The sequence below is a fragment of the Melozone crissalis genome, unplaced genomic scaffold (genome assembly GCF_028551555.1).
Source record: "Melozone crissalis strain CALT ecotype California unplaced genomic scaffold, PUWL_Pcris_2 ptg000006l_1, whole genome shotgun sequence".
NCBI classification, from domain to species: domain Eukaryota; kingdom Metazoa; phylum Chordata; class Aves; order Passeriformes; family Passerellidae; genus Melozone; species Melozone crissalis.
In genome coordinates this window covers 8,301,704-8,325,209 of record NW_026535784.1, presented here as the reverse complement: position 1 = coordinate 8,325,209, position 23,506 = coordinate 8,301,704, and the positions used below count along the sequence as shown (strand labels likewise).

At 39.2% G+C, this 23,506-nt stretch overlaps 1 protein-coding gene across 8 annotated transcripts in view; it reads right to left on the bottom strand.

The window, feature by feature from the left end:
- The window catches only part of LDB2 (LIM domain binding 2), a 212,099-nt gene that overhangs the window by 45,315 nt on the left and 143,278 nt on the right, over positions 1-23,506 (bottom strand). For all 8 annotated transcript variants that reach the window (XM_054295547.1, XM_054295550.1, XM_054295548.1 and 5 more), the window contains exons 3-5: positions 7,514-7,686; positions 2,283-2,405; positions 638-721 (exon numbers count right to left, since the gene is read on the bottom strand). In XM_054295547.1, coding sequence (XP_054151522.1) covers positions 638-721; positions 2,283-2,405; positions 7,514-7,686 — 380 coding nt within the window. The remainder of the gene's footprint in view (positions 1-637; positions 722-2,282; positions 2,406-7,513; positions 7,687-23,506) is intronic.

The following is a 23,506-nucleotide window of genomic DNA, read 5'->3' as shown; positions in this document are numbered from 1 at the left end:
TAAGCCCACACCAGGGAACACTTTCAAAAATAAAAATAAACATCTAAACTTTGAATGCACTTTAAGGGTCAAAAAGCAATGGGAACAAATGCATTATTTAATCGCAAAACCCACACTCGATTCAGGGCAAGGCTAAGGAGGAAGCTCAGGCTCCCAGAGGCATGTGAAGTGAGGACTGCTTAGAGGGGCTGTGGCAAACACAGCTGGAGCTGAACCTTCCCTCAGCCCTGCCTCTGCCCGGGAGAGGTGGCAAGGTTGAAAATCTGGAGGAGACAGGCAGCTTTTAATAAGAATTAGCTGCCATTTTCTCAGGCACAGTGAAACAGAGAGGAAAAATACTGGGAATTCCTTGCTTACAATAAAATAAAGGCATTGCTCAAAACTGAGAAGAAAGACTGTTAAAAAGAGGGGCTACTCACAGGAGGCTTGGAGTAAATTATAAAATTCCTGGCTTTTTTAACAGCCCATTGTTATCAGCTACATCTCCACTGCAGTGTCTTTGTTTTTCCTCCACCCTCATTAAGGGTTAGGTCAATTTCTTACCTGATCAACACAGGCTCTGCTGTCATTATCTTGACTCAAAGCCACCGGTACCTTTTAAAAAATGCTCACAAAAATGCAGCTATGGTATGCTTACCCTGAGGTAGTTGAGGGTGAAGTTTGTCAGACCCATTCGTGTGATGTTTTTGGACAGCTGCTCCAGCACCTGAGGGTCTTGTGCCTAAACAACAAAGGAAAAAAGAATTTTCACTTTGCTTTTCACTGGGGTATTTTTTCTATGTGCTTAGTGAAATGCAGGGAGGGTTCCCTGAAAAGCAGTGCCACTGCTATGGAGAAATTACACATTGATGCTAAATTTATGTAATAAACTGGAGTTCCATATGCAAGGGAAAATGTAAAGCATTATGATATTGGAGCAGACTAAAGACTGTTTTCCAATATGTTCCTTTGATCCCTGACCACTCATTCAAAAGATAGACCTAAGAGAGCAAGTGACCAAAGAGCTTCCTGAGGGATTGCAGAACACTTTCAGCTTCTATTTGTTGGCTGTGAGTCCCAGGGGACTAGACAGAAAAAGGCAGGAATAAAGAACATATCACTTTCTTTTTGTGGATAAGAAACTACAGCAGAAAGACCTCATCAAATATGTGACATTAAGCACAGTCTGGAGAACCCTTCAGATCCAAGTTATTTTCCCAGAATTAAACAGGGAAAAATGCAAGTATAGCCCTTCCCTGACCCTAGCCAGGAGCTTTACCTGTGAGACCAGCCTCCTCTTTAAAATGAGATCAGTCTCATTACTAAAATTAATACCTGCAGGTTGTTGTCTAACCTGCTTCCACTCTGAATTTAGCAGCCCCCTCCCTAAATGTATAATGTCAATCATGGCCATCCTCATTGTCCCTTAATAGGATACTGTCGAAGAGCTCAGTTGATCAGTTCCCTAAAAGAGCAGATAATCCTGGGACAGAAATGGTGGGGTGGGTTTTCAAAGGTGTTTTCTTCAGGCTTGTAATAGCACTTTGGAAAAGGTCCAATTTAAGCTATATAAAATTCCTCACTATTAATATATTTTTATCTGAGGATATCTAAGTAACTTGATGTCAAAATATAGGAAAATCTGTGTTTCTGTGTTCTCACCCTTTATAAAACCACAGTCCTGCAATTGATTTTGTATATCAGGGCTCTACTAGCAGGAGTGGGTCAATGGTGAAGAAATGAAAGTATCAATAAAAGCATGTTCTTTATTTCTCTACAATTTACCTTATTATATTTTGACTTTAACTTGCAGAATATTTAATACTTTAATGTTTCATTGTGTGTATTTTCATTCAATAACAAAAGAAAGTTGTGAAATGTGAAACAAAAAGAAGGTCTGCATTAAAATTCTAAAGGTTTCTAAGTAAATATATGGCAATTTCTTCTGTCTATGCAAGGGTAGCATCAGTTTGCTTCATTTCAGGCTGATAATTGGTACAACAATGAAAATTCACAGACTTTGGTGTAGTTCAGGTCAATAAGAAGAGATTTTGGACCCAAATCATACAGAGCACCAAGTGGGATTAAAAAGAAAATTACGTGCTAAAATAGAATGAAAACATAGCAACAGTGGCAATAATAGAGCACTGAAAAACAAGGGAGAAAGAACTTGTGAATAGATGTAGTTGCAGGCAAACCAAAATATTTACAGTTAATTGCTTTGGGTGTGAAATTTGCCAGAGTTCTTCATAAACCTAATCTCATCTCTTTGCATTAGGTCAAATGAATAAAGGATTACTTACATGCATGGCTAGAATGCTGCGTGGGACTAATTCTCTGTATTGTCTAATAGTAAAGTGCCATGTTTTTATTCTCATAAGGTCATCAAAAGTAAACTCCAAGATAAGACGTCCTTCTGTGCATACCTAGAATACATAAAATGCATGAAATAAATTCCCAGGAATTTTGTTTTCATTGGTATTGTATCATCGATTAAACAACATTCAAAAATATCAGAGCAGTATTCTATTGTTCATCTCTGCTAGATTAATTGTTTTTCATCCTCTTGGGGAGAGAAAAAACGAATGTGGGAAAATTACTTCATAGGCCTTACCTCAGAGACAGTAACTTATAATGCTATAGATTTTATAGCATTTTACAAACATAGAATATTGTGTGCTAAATTTATTGCATCAATTCTCTTTTCCTCATGGTTTGCTACTGCTAATTAATGACTGAACCTCGCAGTGGAGGTGACTGTGGTGCAACTGAGTGCACTTGATGGCAAGTTGCTGAACCAGTCATTCCCAACCTGTTTTAGACTTACTACAGCTTGGCACATAAACTTTTCTCTCACGTCCAGTTGGGGTAGGCAGTGCCCTGAATGCCTGTGGCCAAACCTGGGTTTTTTCATCATTTTTCATAACTTTTAAAATAATTTTTGTTATTTTCCAAGCATTTTCTTCTGTTTGGTTTGCTTTTTTGGTGAGGTTTTTTGTTGTTGTTTTTTTGGGGTTTTTTTGTTGTTTTGTTTTTGTGGGTTTTTCTTGTGGTCTTTTTGTGTTTTTTTTCCTCTTATCTAATTTTATTAACCCCCCCTTGCAAGGAAAACTAGGTGGGTGCCTGCCATGGGAGCCTATGAGCTGCATTACTCACAGGTTTGAGAGTGAGGGGAGCAGAGGAGAGCCAGGCAACGGAGCTACTTCCACAGAAAGTGGCTCACACAGCTTTGTGAGGAATCTTGTCTAAGAAAGGACAGAAAATGTAGGAGGAATAAATGCAGCAAGTGAAAAGTGCCCAATAATTTAAATAAATAAATTACTGGGCACTTTTAAACAACTCTCCACAATTTTTTGTGGAAAAGTAACATGGTCGTGGTCTTCTTTAAGGTGAAAAATACAAGCCCAACATGGTATCTTGATTGAGAATACTGTGGAGTATCGAAAATTATGTCTGATTTGAAAATTAACTACCACTGTTGATTTTTTTTTAAATTGTAGATTTAGACTTACAATCCCTGTTCCTAGCAAACTTGCAAGTGCAGGGTACAGAGATATTGTGGAAACAGGGTGTAATGGCTTTCAAAAGTGAGGGCTTCTGCAACCTTAATTTTAATACAGTATTCGATTGAAAAATAACCATCCCAGATTCAGCTGAGTCTGTTGAGCCTTTTTAAAAGCTCCAACTCAAACTTGGCCAGCTCTCACTTGGTCAGTGTGTGGCTTTTCTGATTAACAGTCTACTTAATTTCCTTACAATTTTTTCCTCTTTATTATTTCTGCTAAAACACACAGGTAATTTTAACAGGCATACTATATGGACAAATTCCTGTAGATCTGGGAAGGAGAATCTTGCAACAGGTTCTCATCTGCCCTTTTCAGCACACTTTAGTGATGCCTTCAGATATTTAATGTGCCTTATGTTTCACCTTTGATTTTCACATCACCTGCACTATGATGAGAAATTACACAATACACATGCACGCACAAAAGGAGTCATAGTAGGAAAATATTTTGTATTAATGGTGCTGTTTTGAGGCCAAAGATCCTGCTTACTGATCGGTTAACGTGAAAATATTTCAGGTTTAAAGCAATTTTTTTCATAATAATACCAGTGGCTTCTCAAATGTTTCTTTTGTTAAGCTCACACCACCAAAGCTCTTAGCAGATTTTAGGCACTGGCATTAACGAATTTTAATAGAAAAACACATTCTTCATATTACAGTGGTAAAAATTTATGCATCTTATGAAGAAATTTAATTTCCTCCTGTAAAGCAGAATTTTACACATTGCTTTTAATGAATAAAATTGGCACAGTTCTTATTTTAAAAGGGCTATTTCTTTTCTTGAAAGCTGCCTTTTACATAGAATCCAAAAAATCAAAAGGGTCTCCAATTAAGAAAACATTTTCTGTTGTGCTGAATTCATGTTACCGTACTGTGAGCTCTGACATTTTGTTTCTGTGGTAACCAAAATCAGCTGATTAGTTGGCATGGCAACAGAAAAGATGTAATCCCAGCAGACACACTCTAATCAATGCCCCCAGCACAGATGGTCTCCGGAGGATCAACAAGAAAGAGGCTGGCAGGCATTCAGTGCATCACGTGGTTGCTCTAGACTAGGCCAGGAAAAAACTAAAAAAGAACATTTCTCAAACTAACCAATAGCTTTTTAACCCCTTCACTGCACTTATTAATTGTAGGAATTTCAACTGCTTGTGCCTATGAAAACCAACTTTGGTCCTGTGCTTCCTTGCTCACAGTCTCATTCTCCTAACACCTGGCATATTTAAAAGTGTTCCCCCTTTATTAACTACCACTTCTCAAACATGAGTTGTTGCTTTAAAAGAAACCTAAAGCTATTAAAAATCTGAGCAATGCCTGATATTATTAGTAGGGATTAGATTCACCGCTTTTAAGGGCTTCACCAATAAAATCCAGCTGATGTCTGCACTCCTGGGAGATGGAAGTGAGTAGTGAGCACAGGGGGCACTCACTGCCTTAGTGGTGAGGGCAATGCCCACCCCTGCCACTCCACTGGGACACATAATCATTGATCACTGTAGAAAAACAATTTGCCTACGCATAAAGTGGGAGTGCCAGAGCTGGAGTAAACACAGTGAAAACAGGGACTTAGGAGGACTCCTAAAACTTTCTTTTTAGAAAAAGTGGAAGCAGAAAAAAGTGGAGCATCTCCCAGGTAAAAAAACATAGTGGTCTTGGCTCCAGTATTTCACAACATTTTATTAATGCCACTGAGCTATTATAAATTCTTTATACTATTTATTTACATCTTGATAAAACAATTTTTAAGTGTGTGACATTTTACAAGGACCTTTTAGCCTCAAAAGACAAGCTGGACTATTCATATTCTTACTGCTAGGCATGTTCTGGCCATTTTTGTTTCAAAAGAACTGGAAATGCCATTTTATATATTCATCCAATACTGCTGTATGCAGTGAGTTGCTCTAACTAGCAAAATATTCAAATGAATAAAATATATTTGATTCTTGATTCTGTGGATTCTTGATTCAATACACAATGAAAAGTGGTTTAGTCTGTTGTATTAGAAGTTAGTGAATTTGTAGCATAGAATTTGCTTGTGAAACTGAAACAGCTTGTATTTTTGCATTAACTCCTCCCCTCCGGTATAGTTCCAGAGGGTCAAATTCAGATATGATCCAAGGAGCTACACAGCCCATTGCAGTGGTGCTCATTATGGGATGTATGCTTTGTTCCATCACTGATGCTGTGAGAGTAGGAATTTACCTTTGGGTACAAGATCTGTGCCCTTGGTATCTCTGCTAGAAGTTAAATAAGCACAGCTGAGACAACATTCAGCTCTAATTTATTTCTGAGAGAGTATTATTTCTTCTCCCCTATTCCATCAACTACTGTGCTTTATTTCAGATCTGCTCTTACTAAAAAGTTGTATTTTAAACATGCAGGCATTAAACTTCCTAATTTTTCTCCCAGAATCCAAATTAATTCCCCACCTGAATTTTTCTAGCAGGACACAGGTTTCTATTGGAATCTGCCAGAGAAATGTGAAGGCTGAGGCAAACTGTGCACTGCAGACAGGGATTCACTGCACAGAACAGGACAGGGCCATGGGAGGCAATCGTGGCCCCCTCACACAAGGGGGCACCCAGCCCAGCCCATACTGCTAACCTCCTTTCCAAAATAACAACACTGTCATGTGCTGCCATGGTAAGTAAAATAATCTAATTGAATTGAGAAAAGCATTATGTGTTTAATGGTTAAAAAACCCCACACCAACTCCCTTTAATTTGCTATTGCATTAAAGCCAACACAAAGGGGAAGGACACAGAAATCGCTGTGGTGAGCTCAGCAATGAAGCAGCCACTGTGGAACTCTGGCACATCTCCTGCACCTGGCCAGGACTCACAGCTCCCCATGAGCAGTGAGGTAGCAAAGAGGTGCTAATCTGGTCTCCTCTGTCTGCCTGTGTCTGTGTGAGCCACAGGGGCTGGATGGGCTCTCTTGTCCTGGCTCACCAGTGCGCCACACACCAGCAGCTTCTCCTCCCTCTGAGCCCCACCCAGGGCAGATGGCAGAGCAGGACCTGCAGAGGGATGGGACTCCCACACATGCCAAAACAGCAAAAGCCATGTAAGCCTGGTCATGATGCTGTCAATAGCCAGGGACTTAAAATTAAAACCTCCGTGGTCCTGCAATTCAAGGGCAACACAGATTAGCTACCTTCTCCTGCTGCCCCTTCTCCCTTTGTTCTTTTCTTTTTGAAAAAGTTAAAGATGAATAAGTACAAGATGGAAAATCAGCATTTCCTGTTATCATTATTTACTGTTAATGTATTAAAATGTAACCACTTTAAAACAAGTTTACTGATTTTTTTTTTAATAGAAGAAAAATTTTGTTTTAATTTTTATTTTTCACCCTTTTGGTACTGCTTTTTTATACATATATGTGGCACCCATTTTAATTACAGGACTGGATGTGCCCTATGCATGAAGATAATTCACTATCAATTACAAATATTGAATATTCACTAACTGTTTTATCCAGAGTGTGTTTCAATTGATTCCTTCCATTGACTTCATAGACCTTTGGACTGGCATCCTACTGTATTAAATCAGTATTTTTCTAGAGATTTATAGTCCTTGTACTAGGCAAGTATCAAATGTAATGCATACCATCCCAAATGGTAGGTACCAGCAATGTGAAATCTCATTGTTGCTTTAAAATCAAACCCAGAGAAAAGGAAATGGTCAGACTGAATTTAATTCACATAAAACTGATAGTTCTGGCAACCTGGCATTATGTGCTTCTCTTGCAATCTTTCTGGGGGAATTAGAGGAGATACCCACAGAACCTTCCAGTCACATAATGAATATAGAAAACAGTAATTAAATGGCTCCAAGGGTTTTCAGTATTAGAAATAATCTCAGTCTACCAGAAAAATTCAACAGCCAATATTCTTCACCCTTATACACACTGTAAAGGAAAAAGAAAACCAAAAACCAACAACATGCTTTATTGAGTCTCCCCTGTTACCTTGGTAAACATGGGTTTTCCATGCTGAGTGACCATGGTGCATTGATCACAGTCCACTGTGATGGATGAGTTGTGGTATGACTCTTTTGAGTGCTTGAGAATGTAATACAGGTCTGTTACACCTCCTTCAAAGACAGTGCTAAAATAACGAGGAATGAGGGTTCTTCCAATTGCTGTGAGGAAAATACAAAGCAGAATTCAGCAAATGCTCTAGGTTATAAAATTTCAAACCATTTGCTAACAGCACATGAATAATTTTAAGTGCAATGAAATAAAACTTTCATTTAATGAATATAATACTTGTTCTCTCCCTTTTGTAGAGATAAAATTGTGCCTGCTCCCACTGATTTCAATGAAAATGGCTGACTCCATTCAGAGGGAGTGGGCTCATCTTGTACAATGTTTTTACACTGATGGTAAGTTAGAGTCACTCTTGAAACCATCTCCAAGGTTTTTTTGTCCCAAAGTAATTATTACACAGAAACCCACATGATGTCAATTACTACTGAAAGCTGAATATTACCCATAAGGGTATAAATACAAGTGGTAAGTATTGACAGAAATATACTTCTACACCCAAAAAAAGTAAAGCACTTTTATATAAGGGAGTTGTGTACACATATATGGTTTTTGTGTGTGGGCACGTGTATATTTATATATACCCACCCATACATGTGCACACACACACATGCACATGCACTCTGGATTCAACAGGAGGGCTGCTACTCATAAATCAGAGTACTGGGGGTTGAAGGAGGACTGAGAATGGAAAACTAGAATGTTTTTCAATATAGGACTACCCACAGATCTATCTGAGATCTCTCTTTAGACCAATAATAGACTCGAAAGTCTGAGCAGACACCGGGACTCCCTTACAGGCACCACTTAAACCCCTAACTGTGGACTGAAGGTGCCCAATTCAGAATTATTTAGTCAGGCAAAACTCACTTCAGTAGTAGTTTTAGGTAAGTTTTCCAAGGTTTAATTACAAAAATGTAGTAGTGAGGGTGAGCTTCTGAGTGTGAACAAACCAGCAGCAGCACTGACATCAAAGGCAATTATCTCATATGCAACTGATGCTTTCCATCTCCTTCTTCACAGATAAATTTGAATGTAACCACAAGCCTGGTATAAGAGAACATTTCAGTTTATAATAGATGGATACTTCCATACCAAATGACTCATTGCTTTGCAAGCATTAATCAATCCACAGTAATTTTGAGTGGTGGATACATAAAAATTGCCTTCATTTTACAGGGAAAAACCAAGCAATCTAAATGGTCTCTTGGAAGAATGAGGTAGAAAAGTCACCATCCACAGGCAAGATTAGAGTTTATTAGTTCCTAATTCTAATTTTTCTATTAGGACTATGTGGTGACTCATGCCTCCCTCATTTGCTGTATACTTTTGAGAGTGATTTCTAAAAAAACTATTTTCATAGAAATTTTGCCAGCATATGAACAAAGGCTCCTGAACTTAAAAATGCATTTGCAAATGGTCGTTGCAAATTAAAAAATAGGGAATTTTCACAGTAGTTCTGTGAATATTGTTTTTGTTCTGTGCATTGCAATGTGAAATATTGAATAGGCAGTCATAATGCATATTGTGTAATGAAAATATGCAAATAGAGAAAATTAGGACTTGTAAAAGCTTTTGCTGCAATATCACATATCAATGTAGTTTAATGTACAAAATATACCACACTCTCTGGAAGTAGCTGACAATTCAGTGGATATATTTAAAGTTGTACAACTAGATCCTAAAAAACCCCACCCAGTAACCATGCATAGAATAATTTTTACAGTCTTTTAATTTAATTTAGAAAAACTGAAGTCCAGTGTATTAACATAGGATTTAATTCATGGTTCAACTCAAATTTCTTCATGTTGGTGTGGTATACAGTAAAAAGTGAAATTTAACCATCAAGTTAATTTCTTGCTCCCCTAAGGCTAATTAGTGCAAATTAAATTTCCTGCTAATCATCTTAAGCAGCAAATGGGTGATATGAAAATCCAGCATTCCTACTGATTGTGATAAACCTCTATTCCTGTGACTTATGCACTGCATAAATATCTTGAAACTATTAAACTGCAGTTTATAGACTGTTCCCAAAGTAGCATGGTCATGTGGTGCTGCTTTTTGCCCTGTATTTACAGCTACAACACATTAAAAAAGGCTAGAAATACATTAAATAATTTATTCTTATTAATAGTAAGCATTTTTAATAAAAGTTATTTCCTGGTAAGTGTTATCTATGCTTGCCACAGGGATATGCTGCTGTTGAGAACAAAGTGGGACACCAAAGGGATGAAGATGAATAGAGGTGCACACAAGGATGTGCTCCATGGAACCTCATTTTCCATGACAGATGCACATGCAGACCCTGTCAGTCTGCAGAACTGAAAATAACTGATGCAAATATCCAGTGTAAATGTTTATAGATAAATACTCAGCTCCAGAAGAAAGACTAATGGAAACCTGTGTTAATGGGCAGGTTTTAATGAGCAGCTGAGGTATCTCCTCAGCTTTGCCACCAAAGACTGAAATATGTTCAAGGTTTTGGTTCTCTTCCCGAAGCACTCAATGGCTGAAAATGATCATTTCATTTCTAGGATAAACATGAAACTCTACAGTAGTAACAAGGGGTTTTGTGCAGGAAATGGAACTTCCAAGAACAACAAAGGACTGTGGAATAACTCTTATGAGGCCTAGAGATCATCCCAAACCTTGTGCACTTTTTAGTGCAAAGGACTATTCCTCGAATTTTTTTCTTTCAAGACATAATTGTGTAGATGAGCATGCAAGCACATATGCGTGTGCACTCCCTGCTCTGCTGCATGCATACATACAATCCTTTCCTGAGAAAAAGAATAGGAACATGGCAATGGTGCTTTTCTCTCCCTGCTTGCAGTAGATGGATGCACTCACATGTGGATGCACACACTCCACTTGTGCCTGCAACTGTACATGTCAACAAGATTTCAGCAACACCACGTATCTTCTGCTGGAGATAGCAGAATTCTTTCTAGGAGGACCCCAAACAATGTGAAGGCAGAACTATGGAACAACTGAATAATTGTGGCCACTTCAGATGTGGTCCAGCCATCCTTCTGCCACTGAAATGAACTCACCCCTTGCAGAGCACAGAGCAAGCCTGGCCTTGGGTTTGCAATTCCCCAGTGCCACTCACAGCAATAATGGAAAGTATAGTCTCTAGCACATCCAATTGCTGAATGAAGCTTTATGTGCTTCATTGGAATTCCTTCATATTTTAGAGCTTGGCTTTTACTCCACAGAATACATGTTGAAGAATGTGTGCCGGTGCATGGTTTTGTAGGGCTCCTCTCTACCACACTCCTCCCTAAAGGAGCATGACATGGAGCCTTCAGAGCTAGCATATAGATCTTATACACAGTAGCTCTAAACTGAGCATTTCCAGAACAGTTTGAGTATGGAGAAGTTATTTTAATTTCCTTTCTTAATGTCAAGGCTTTATTCTTTCTCCAGTCTTTGTCCCCACCCACCCCCATGGTCCAGTCCTCTGTTTTCTCAGCTTATAGTTGGTTGCTTATCTTCCAAGCTCACTGCTCAACTCCCAGTACCTCCTTGTCTTCTTCCTCTCCTCAAATGATGCCTCTTTGTTTCAAGGAAACTCAATAACCTACCCTAAATCCACATGATTTTTTTCTTTCTTCTTAATTAAAAAGGCCCAGTTATTTAGTCTCAGTTTCCTCCTTTTCCTTCCCCACTGCCCAAAATACCAGCTTAACACACACTTTTTCAGTCCCCTTCCTACCCAGCCAGGCTTCCACAGCTGCTTTTCCCAGCCTCCCTGCCTTGGCAACCTAAGCTCTCCTTCTGTATCTTGATTTTGTGGGTTACACCCCCCACATTTCTCCATGTTTCCCCACTCTGTCTCCTTGTAACAGCAGATTATTTCTCCAAATTAATCCCATCTTCCCTTGCTTCCTTCAGCTTCTCATCAGCCAGAGACCAGTCAAGAGGACCTCTTTCCTCTGTGTACCCTCACTCAGCCAAACATATCCCCATTCCCTGTATTTCTCTCATTGACTCCAAACTCTCCCTTACTCAGTCATCCTCCATCTTCTCCTTTCATCTCCCAGTTACTACTTCTCTCTCCTCTATCATATCAATGGCATCTGCTCCTGATTTTTACCCTCCTTTTTCTCCCCTTCCTCTTCCCTTTCCTTTCCTCTACATTCAGGCCAAGTTCCTTCCTCCTTAAGGCCACCTGGATCCCAGGCACATCTGCCAGCAGTGTAGGAGAAAGTGTTTCCTGCTCTTGCATGCACCTGGCTGAGCCTGCAAAACCTGTGGGTTTTGTAATGGAAATGACCATGATTCCACATAGCCCTGACCTGCAAAATATCAAGTTACTCTGTGTAGCTGGCATATGGATGCCTCATTGAGCTACGTTCCTGGGAAGGGAGACCTTGGAAATTGTAGCTGCCAAATTTTAGGAAAGCTTGCACTGAATACCTGAGAATGGGTATCCCAAAAAATATTTAGAAATCTGTTATATTCAGTCAGATTTCCACAAAGAGGACAAAGGGATACCCCTACCACAAAGGTGAGCAACCCTACTCCAAAGCATTAAGATTTTTAGACATTTTAAAACAAACTTGCAATACTTTCATAACATGGAAAAAACACCTTCATCTATACAAATAATAACAGGCTTTTATGTCCCATTACTCAGAAAAGACCATTTAATGGTGTGAAATGTGACACCCCACGTTGCAAGGTACTGTATATACCAGAAGGAAAAATCACCTGCTCCTCAGCATTCAGACATTAAGTCCAGATCACTGGAATGCTGCTTTAAATCATCATTTTGCCCTGGGCAGCATCCTTCCCTGGCTGAAGGAGGATTTCTTATGAGATGTGGGCACTGCCACCTAATCTTTGCTTGATTTTGCTAGCAGTTGCCCAGATAGCAAAGCAAAGTGACAAAGATCAGCTGGATTTAGCAACAAGAAATAGGTTTTTTTACATGAAAATATCTCTAAGAAAGGCATATCAGAAATGAATATTTTGCACAAATAAAGAATTATGTCATCCACTGGCATGATGTAACATTAGCCTATGTTGTAGTGTGACAGCTTGGCTAAATGTGATTCCATGTAATTTTCCATGAATAAGAGACAAAAAAGCAATTTTAGAATTGAAGTAAAACAGATTTGTGACCTTCCCCCCCCCCCCCAAATATGAGTGGTCCAGAAATCAATTAATTCAATCTATGAACATAGGTGAAAAGCTTTATAGGTCAGTAACAGTTATATTCTATATAATTCCTCAAGTAGCACCCATGGGGAATTCTAAAGAATAGAATGAAACCATCTGATACATTAAACAGCCCAAGGCCTGCCTCTCAAGGAGGGAGGACTGAATTCACACTCCTGCTTTTTGGCCTGGCCATGCAACAATGATGATTAGGATGTCCCTCTCTCACCCTGTTCCTTTAGTTTATTTTCCCTTCTAGATACGTTTGCCTGAGCATAAAACACATAGTTCTGTTAGGAATATGTTTAACTCTAGAATTATTATTCCATCCCAAACTGAGCCAAAAAGTCCAATGATCTCCAGATAGGATTATCCATAACTTGTGAAGTTCAGGGTTTTTCCAAGCCTCAGATGAGCTATGGGTAGAAAACCAGGTGAAAAAATAATTTACAATATAATTTTGGTACCACCAGACAGTGTGGTGGTGATGGTACTGTTGAATGGTTGTGGTTTTTTCCCCCAAGGAAGATTTGAGTAAATTAGAAAGTAAACATGTTTTTCTAGTTCACAGGAAACTGGTATTATTTGTGGGATAGGAATAGTAGAATATTTCCTCCCTTTGTGTGCCAAATATAGGCTGTCAAAACCTCAGTGCCCCCTCTACAGAATGAAGGGTCATGGCCTCTTTGCAGAAGCAGGGCCTGATAGCAAACTTCTCCCTGCTCACTGAACTGCTCATGTGTTGCATTTACAGTAGAAGCTCTCAGGATCAGACATTTGGATTTAGCATATATACCATGTAAAATAACTGCCAAGTTGGTGTAGCAAAGAACAATGGAAGTGTTAATCAGTGAAACAAAAATATTGGTTTTATTGCTTTCAGGCTGTTTTTTTGCAGCTTGAATCCTGTCAAGTCCTCTGTCTTCAATTAAAGCTAGGTTATAAAATAAGTAATAAAACAGAAACAAATAAACCCCAAAAATATAAAAGATAAAAAGCCCTTAAAAGTTCCACAGAATCAGCAACAGAATGAAAAAAACACCCTCTGCCTATAGCTCAAAGGAGTTCTGGAAGCTCTGGTACAGCCTGCAGCTCATTATCTCATCAACACACTATAGATGGGCTTGAGGAACTCTGCTGATTGGGGCCGTGGGGTTTTTTTTGGCTCCCAACACAAAATGTTGAGTTGTCCCATAAAGCTCTAGGCAAACTATGAGAGTCTCTTGCCTGAGAGATTATCACAGTTAGATCTCAGTAATTAAATGGAGATGTAACTAACTCCCCTCAGCCAGATGCAGGGACTAGGGAAGCCAGGAGACAACAGCCCATTGATGGCAAATGAACCTTCCTGGGCACTGCAAAAGAGACCATGAGCTTTCTGTTAATTGTTAATTGACATCTGTGGGCACAGCCAATTAACATCTGCGTGGGCCGGGGCTTGGCATGTTCATTTACACATGTTTCTGAACATATGTAACTGAAGTAAACACACCAGTACACACAGAGCAAAACTTCATGGAGTTACATAGTGGTGTCACTGCTGGTGCTCTGCCTACACTTCTGTTTGCCCAAAATTGTCCCAGTGAAAGAGCCCATCAGCTGTGTTCTCTTCCAGACACAGTCCATCTGGCTGGGATGTGCAGGGAGGAATCCCTCTCTGAAGCTGGACAACAGCAAATCTGCAGCTCTGGAGAAGCTGCAAGGCAGGATGCTCATGGGACTGCTTCTCCCCCTCTGTAACACCTTATCTGCTGAGTGGATTCAGACCCAAACAGCACAAATCTGTGAATTCCTAGGAAAAGCTACTGTCAGATTTGATAGTATGGCACAGAAGGCAGTGAAAAGGCAGTCTAATAAGTCCAAATTCTGTCTCAGAGACATGTGGGCCATGTTGATTAAACCACCCACATGTATCCAAGGCAGAATCTGGCACACACAGACCTGTCCTTTTTTAATCCCTATCTAGAGTGTGAGATTGGGCTTCTATCATGTAGATTACTTTTAGAATAAAATTAGAAGGTATGATTAATTTCCACTAATAGAAATTTCAGGTTATTTACACTAATTAAATATTAAGTGAAAGTATGATGTAAAATCTATACAATAGTAATAAGGATAATACTATATTAGAGTACACTAGTGTGCTTTTAAAAGCATTATAGTAGTAATATGCTACATTGTATTTGCACGTTCCAAAAACATCTGCATAATCTACACACATTATCAATTTTAAACACCATGAAATTTGGAAGAGAGTAGAAATAGTACCTCCATATTGGAGAAGCACACCTATTGAGGAGTAAAATTAGCATATTACATATATATTTTCCCATGTACTTAAAATTACATTTTTATTTTTAATTATCTACACAGCACTTTCTGGATATTGTGGAAATCCAATGTTTCTAACCAATTTGCCTTTGTTCTCAATTTTGTGTCAAAATTACAAAGTGGGAAGTGTAACATGGATTCACTATTGTTACTGAGTGAATTGAATCCTTCCCACAGTCAGAACCCAATGGGTTTGTTTAGATCCATTTCACTTTCATGGGATCTGTCTGCAGTATCTTATTTATTTTATATCAACAACATTGCCTACAGTTAAAGGCTATAAACTAAAATATTAAAGCTTATAAAGTTGCAAATGTATAGATTTTTGCTTTCCAATTCCTTCTAGCCTGTGTAATTCAATCATTATGTTAGATCTGACTGTGCCTCTTCTGCAGTATTTTCTAACAACATTTTACCCTGGTGAGGATTTGTGTGTAAAATTTGATTCACTTGACAGTGTATTTCCTTTTCTCGAAAGACTGTAACCAGCACTTCAATCCTCTAAAACACACTTGAGTCAAGAGCAAGTAACAGAAACTATGACAATGAGACCTCAGCTTTACTCTCTGCACCTTATGACCCTTATTCTCAATAGACACATAATCTGCAACTCAGTCTTAAATCCTTCATTCCTCTGGAGAAAATATTTCACTATAATTCATTTTGGTAAAAATATTGAGAAAAGAACTATAAAATCCCCTATATGTCTCAGCACAAAGCTAAACTGCATGAAAGTAATTTTTAATTAAGGTTTGTTGTAGGCCACCCTACAATAAAATCTCCTCCCAACCTTTTTCTTATTACACTGGTAGTTGACCACCAGTCTTTAAAGACCTGCTCAGTACAAAATTCATTTAGCACATCTCGAGTATTTCAGCCTCAGGCTAAGAGAATCTAGACCAGGGAATGTAGACAGCAAGCAGCAGAGTCTAAGATCCCTTTCACAGGACAGCACCTGGACTAGGAGAGCACCTCTGGAAATCATCCCACCCTCCATTCAGAGAAGGAGCATCTGCAGGGGATTGTCTAGGGCTGTGTCCAGTTGGGTTTTGAGTGCCTCCAAAGATGAAGCCTTCACAACTTCTCTGGGTAACTTCTGCAAGTGTTTGACCACCTTTGAAAGAAAACAGTTTTTGTTGTGTTTAAATGGAATTTTCTGCGTTGCACTTTGTGCTCACTGCCTCTTGCACTACACTCCACAACACTGAAAAGTCTGATTCTATATTGTTTACTCTGTCCCCATCATATATTTACACACATTATGGGCTTCTCCAGGCTGCAGAGTCTCAACTCTCTCAGCCACTTCTCACATTGCAAATCCTCCAAGCCCTTACTCATATTCACGTCTCGTTTCTGGACTCACTCCAGTATATCCATGTCTTGCTTCTAAATGGTGAGTCCAAACTGACTATCCTACACCAGGTCTATCTCTCCAGTGCTGAGGGAAAGATCACCTCCACCACCTCCCTCAAACTCTGCCTATGTAGCCCAGGAGGCTGTTGATTTCTCTGCTGCGGTGGCACATTGCTGGCTCACAGTCATCTTCAAATCTCCGCTCCTTTCCTGCAGGTCTCATAACCAGTGTCTCAAGCTGAAGCACAAATAGCAGAGCACCAGCCCTGCACAGTCCTGTACCAGCTTCAAGCTTTAATTTTTTTTCTCTGTATCCATTGACGACACTAATAACTGAGGGAGCCTGCTACTCGATCCTAAAATGAAAACTCAGAGCCCACACAATTTATTGCTTAAACAACTGAATTAGATTTCTAATAGTACAGAGCAGGCCAGACCCTTATACATCATTTAAAAATTCAGAATTTGTCATGGCAGACAGCTTTATCAGGAAGCATACAGTCTAAGCTGATTTTTTTAGGCTGGAAGTGAGAAATGGGTGGGTTTCCCATATTCTTGTTCCACAGACAAAGAGATATACCTTAGATGAAGAAGCTCCAGTTTTAACTCTAAAACTTTCTTGTCTTATAAATCAAAACCATCACTCCCATGATGAAAATTTAGGAAAGAGAGTATTTGTGTTTGCATAAAAATGCTACACTCTGAATGCAAATAAAGCCAGAACAAATGGTTTGCCTGCTTGCAGCATACAGCCACTCACACTTCTGTCTGTGCTAATCATTCAGCTTGAAGAAAGAGTAGTTCAGTTAACTTTGTTCAACAACTGCAAAGAAGAAAGTTTTAAAAGCAAACCAAAGAGGTCATTCACAGCTGTATGACAAACCACTGTCAAAACATAACAAACCACAACCAAACTCAAGCAGAAAATGACAAAATGTAAGACTGTAAAAATGATGGAAATTGTGCAGGACAGGCATTTTAGATGAACAAATGCAATCTGTACCAGCATAAAGGACCAACACAGCAGAGAAAATGATACCCAGAAAAGTTGTCTCAAGAAATAAAGACAAAACCATAAAATTCAAATGACAGGACACCAAAAGGAAGGGACAAAAACCAGGGAAACCATCCAGTTGTATTAAATCAAGCATATCCCTGACCCCTGACTTCATCTGACCTAGCAGAATGCTAAACATGGCATGAGAAAAAAAAAAAAAGAATTATGTAAAAACTTAAGCAAAATGATGTTAAGATAAAGTGATATTGGCCATATCCTCACAGTCTGCCACCAGTCCTTTTAGGCAGGTACCTAAGCTGGTCTGAACCTAGACAGAAACCTCAAAACCAAAGATTGGGTGCTGCAGAACAAAGGTGTCTGCCTTTCTATGGTGTGTGGTACTGGTGGTGGGTTAAGTGACCAACCCACATATTTCACAGCCATTGACTTGATTCATCTTTTATTGGTCTATACCAAACAGTTCAATGAAAATTAGGCAATTCACTAGAGCCACACCAATTACCACTTGCTAAGAACTTGGTTGTTATGCTGGGGATCTCCCTTCCATTTCCCCTTCCTACCCCCAAGTTGTATAAATATTCCAATTATTGCTACGAAAGCACATAGGAAGATCTGTTGTGCTATATTTTCTGAAGTGAAATTTTCCAGGAGACAGATGTCTACAAATATAATTCTACCGGTTTCTCATGTCCAGTGTCTCCTCTGAGCCACATTGAGATGGGAAGCTGAGGCAGGAAAAAAAGCCTTACATGTATTCTAGAAATACTGCTAAACATGTGCAGTCTATATAAGGGAAGACTGAACAACTGAGAAAGTACTGATCTGAAAAATGCACTTTCACCCTTAGAAATGTTGGAAGAGAAGCCGTGAGTGACTGAGACAGAGTACCATGTGTACCATGTGTAGTGGAGACTTTTCCACTTCTAAAGTTCTTGATTTTCATCCAGGCAAAATCAGCAACATCAGGCACCTTCAATTAGCTGCAACTATGATAAATTATATTTTTGGTTTCAGTCCAGTTTGTATCTGCCAGAATAGCACCTCATGTCATCACCACCATGCCCGATGAAAAGCCTGGGGACACCATTCATGATGTGAAGTCTGAGGACAAGCACAGGCTGCTGGGACCTCAGAGGGTTTAGCTCAAACACAATTTACTTTTCTTCTTGGATGCTTTCTGCAGCTCTCCACAAGCTCCCTTCTACTGAGGGATAGCAATACCAGTACTTTTGGCAGCTAGACTAAGTACTCAAAGCTGTTCCTTCACTGTGGTTGGTGCAGTGCAAACATAGCCATGGATATTTCTGTAAAGCATATTGTAGGCAGACACCAATACGGAGTAACCCCAAAGCTACATGTTTGTATAGCTCAGCATCATGTCTGAGGAAGCCATTCCCATGAAGAAGGAGCTCTGAGACATGAAAATGGCCACACAGCATCTGGTCAGCTTGGTGTGTGGGGAAAAACAGGCTCATACAGGCATTAGCCCCACAGGTGCAGCTGACCTCCTCAACACTGTAAGAATTATTTCCCTGGCAAGACTGAAACCCACAGGCTGGCCATGTGAAGGAAAAAAAAAATCCTTTCCCCCAACACAGGACTTAGTGCACAACCACTGTCAGTCAAGCATCACAGCATGGTCCACATTCAGGTGAAAAATATCAGAGGTGAAATGGGTTGATATGTGCATCAAAGAGGAGATAACGTGGTGGGGAGTGTGTCTGGAGAACTGGTGGGAGGTGAGGGGTTACAGTAACACGATAAAAGATATACATGGCATTCTCAAAATCCTCAAACTACATTGAGCACATGTGGATTGATAACCAGCATGATTTTTCTGGTAATGTTATGCTGTAGATGTATGAACAATATCTCACCAGTGGATAATATCAGTTGTCGGTTATATACATGTTTTATAACAACCAGAACACTCTTTTTCAAAAAGCTGTTGGAGGTTGGCTTTGATTTTTTTTTTTCAGCAGCAAAGCTTGCTTTCCCACTCTCTTTCTCTTTCAAGCTCATGGAAGCTAACTGCAGAGAAAGTAAAAATGGGATTGAACACAGTGGACAAGATAATTAGAAAAATAGTCTACTATTTAAAAATGTTTTGTTGGTTTTAAAAGTGTGTCTTGTTTATTACCCTTAAAATGAAGGTAAGTGCCCTGTGTTCACTTATACAAATCAGATGTCAGACAAAATAACATGAAATAATAAAGCAGCAGTTTCAGAGCAGGACAAGCAATGTAGCAGGTTTATAAGCTTCAGTCAGAACACACATTATATGTAGTTTTTAATAAAATTTTATGCAAGCAATGCAAAATCCTCTTAACTTGAAAAAGGTAACATCAGTAATAAGTACTACAAAAAATCTGTGCTGAAGTTGAAACAACCACCTTTTAGCTGTATGATACATTTTTTCACACTTCTTAGAAAGTCATTATATTATCTTCTTGGAACAGTTTTTCTGCAATGACTCACTGTGCTTTCTGGAACTACTATAGGTAAGATACAGTTCCCATGACAGTCTTGAACTGCCACTGCTTGGACAATTTCAGGGACTGCCTGACCACAACCACTGCACAGGATGAACCCAAATGTCCACCCAGAACAACATCATTGCTTAACAGCAGACAAATTAGAAACCTAAGAAAAAAATGTTAAAAAAAATAAGCGTGGCACAACCCTTGCCCTGGTCCATCCCACCTACTTCCAGAAATAAATAACTGGAAAGTCACACAAGTGATGGCTGCCTACAGTTAGACATGGAAGTCAGAGCTACTAAGAGCTACTGACATCCAAGCACAGTGACAGAGCAGGGAACCCCCCTCTCCAGGTGCCACCTCTAAAACCTCTTAATTTACTTATGGGAAAATATATACAGACTTTATTATCCTAGGCTGAAAGCATAAAAAAATTCTCTTGGAACATGTTTTCCTGCAGAACTCTGAGAGAAATTCAAAGCGGGAAGCTCTTTTCTAAAGGTTTAGCAACAACTTTTATCTATCAGCAGTGCTTGACAGGCTTACAGTAGAAGTCTCCCAATAAGAATCCCTGTTGAAATCCAAGAGAATGATCCCAGACAAATAACTTTATGTTCTGATATCCTAATATGTACATGACCATGCAATTCAAAGTGCTTCTTTGAAAAATTAAATGTATTTTTCAAAATCTACCAAATTTTAAAAATGTTCAGAAACACCTAATGTGAGAAAACTAATTTAATTTGGTACACTTCAGACTCATTAAGTCAAAGACTCTGCATAAAAAAATAAGATACCTCACCTTGCAGTGTGAACATGCAAATATACTACTGTATTCATATGTATTTGAAATATTTCCCTGACTTTTAAATAATTTGTACATATCTCACAACCAAGAATATTTTTTTTTTAACTTCAGCATTGCAAACTCAACTCAGGATCTGGAAACAGAGTTGTGTGCCAGTTACTGCAGAGAATAGAGAGCTGACTTATTTGTTTACAAAACCTAACACCATGTAAGACTAAGCTTGGTGGAAACCAATTCATACTTTTATTATATGACAAATATAAAAGGTGCTGGAATAAAATGCAGAAAACACCAGTCCAAAATTGTTCTGTTGTGATCATCCATTACAGAGAAGAGTAATAGAAAAGAACAATCCTACAAAGTTGGTTATTCACAAACATTGGCCTCTCATGGATCTCCACTTAAAGAGCAGAAATTTTGTTTGCATAATGATGAGGAGAATTAAAGAAAAGAATCTTCATTTATGTGAAGTTAGTCAGCTAAGAGGTGAGGGCAGAGGAGCAGTGCTGTACTCTGATGCAGGCCAGGTGGCTGCACTGTTTCTGCTCCCCATGCTTCTGGATTATGCCAATAAAGCAGCTGAGCACAACCTGAAAACATGGGCTCTACTCTGCAGCTGCTTTCTAATACAAAGTGAAGATTGCATATTTTTTTTCAGCAAAATTGTGGATTAATTCAAAACTAAAATGTCATTTTGCTATAGAAAAAAGAAAAAAAGAGAGAAATGGAGGAAAATTTGCCCACAGTGAAGCATAAAGCAATTTAGATAAATAGGAGGTGTTCCCAGACCTCTGCACAAGCCTTGGACTGAACATGACATTTAAAATTTTTTTGGATCAGCAGTCTTGTATTTCATACAGTACTTTAACCACATCACTCCTACCCTCCTGCTCCTAGAATCAGCACAACTACAATTATAAATTAAAAGGCTGTTCTTGCATACCTCACATCTGGTTAGAGTTAGGAAGTGCTAAAAATCATGTGAGGAAGTTTATTCTTTCAGGCTGTTGAGCCTGAAATTCTTGTTGTTTCCTGCTTTTGCAAGAACCTCAGAGGCAAGAGGGCCTTAAAAAGGGATGGCAATTTTCCTTGCCACTGCAAGAGACTGAAATTACTTTGATGGGCTGAGCTATGGCTTTGAACTTAGAAATAATCCATTAAATATTTAAATGCATGCAAGATAACGTAGAAAACAATTCACAGCAACCAGTGTGATATAAAACATCTCCTGCCCAGGCTTTGTACCCAGAAGGTGCCCACCCTGCACAATGTTCCACAGAGCATGTCACACAGCTGCAGACAAGACTCAGGGGTTGTTTGGTTTTGCCACACCACACATCTGAGTCTCCCCTGGCACTGCCCTGACACAGGGCATAGGGCCCCACATTTCTGTAAGAAGAAAATACCAACCCTCTCTTACAGCAGTGCTTTGCGTCCACAATGTGCCCACTTCAGGAGCCCTACACATTTAACAAAGTAATGCTGAATTTCTTCAGAATAATCATCTATGCCTACACACTCATGCAGTATCCTGCTGGGGTGGAACAGGAGCTCCCAACCACACACGCATTTTGTCAGCAAAGCAGCAGGAGTCTGATTTCCCAGAGCTATTCCCATGAGGTGATGTGCAGCATAGTCACAAACAGTGGCTCTGAATGACTTTTGTCACCTTTAATGTCTCCTAAAAATCCACCACTTCCAAGGCAGATGGCAGGCTACACCCCCAAAGAGCAACTTCACAGGAAGCCTTTGCTCTGCGTGGGGATGCTGCCTAGGGAAGCTGAACTTTTGCTCCTCCTCTTCTATTTCCACCTGCTTTTTTCCCCTTGAGTTTCATCACTTGTATGTCATCCCATTCACATTTTACTCTCCATGTTGTAAGCTGTCTGCTCCATTCAATGTCCTTCAAAGGGGTACTCACATGGAAGTCACTCCCAGGGCCGCCCAAAGCATTTCATTGAAGAATTTGTGTTTGCTGCTTGTTTGTTATTTGTGCTCTCTGTGTTCTGAGTAGTGATAAATGCACCCAAACCTTCACAATCATAAGAAAGGTGATGAGAATGGTTGAATTTCAAACCACAGGTTTTCATGCAAGTGTGAGAAGATTTAAGAGCAAATGGTAGTATTAACAAAACAACATTTTTGTTTACTGCATCAGTTACAAGTTACACTTGAGGAATGATACTCTTAACAGTGTCAAGAAGAAGTGGCGTTTACTTTATAAGGAGTAAATTTTAAGCCAAATAGGATCAGAAACCAAGAAAAATTCTTACTTTTTTCTTTTTCTTCAGAGAAATATCTATGTTTACACTCCAGTGTCGTTGAAAAAAATTATAGTATCTATGTTGTAGGTGTCTTTGTCTCCCCAGTGATTCTGGATATTATGAATATTTTGATATATTGTATAGTAATCTATTTTAAATAAAAACTTCTTTATATAACCAGCCAACTGATGTTGAATAATCATGTCCTTTCTGTTCATCATGCTGCCTGTACTGACTGTGGTACATTGGGGTGACACATCCTAGGCCAAATGCAGCATTCCCCCTGCTGCATTTGCAAACTAGTCCCAAGACTGTGGCTACCAATAGATATTCCTTAAAGGGCACAGTGAGATGATAATTATAGGGGATTCTTCCAACTACCTGCCCATCTATGAATCATTCTCTTAGATTTACCAGGAATTTCTACTTTGCCTTTATTAAATGTGATTCTAAGCTGAAGTCTCACTGAAATATGAAATAAAAACTGTACTGCCG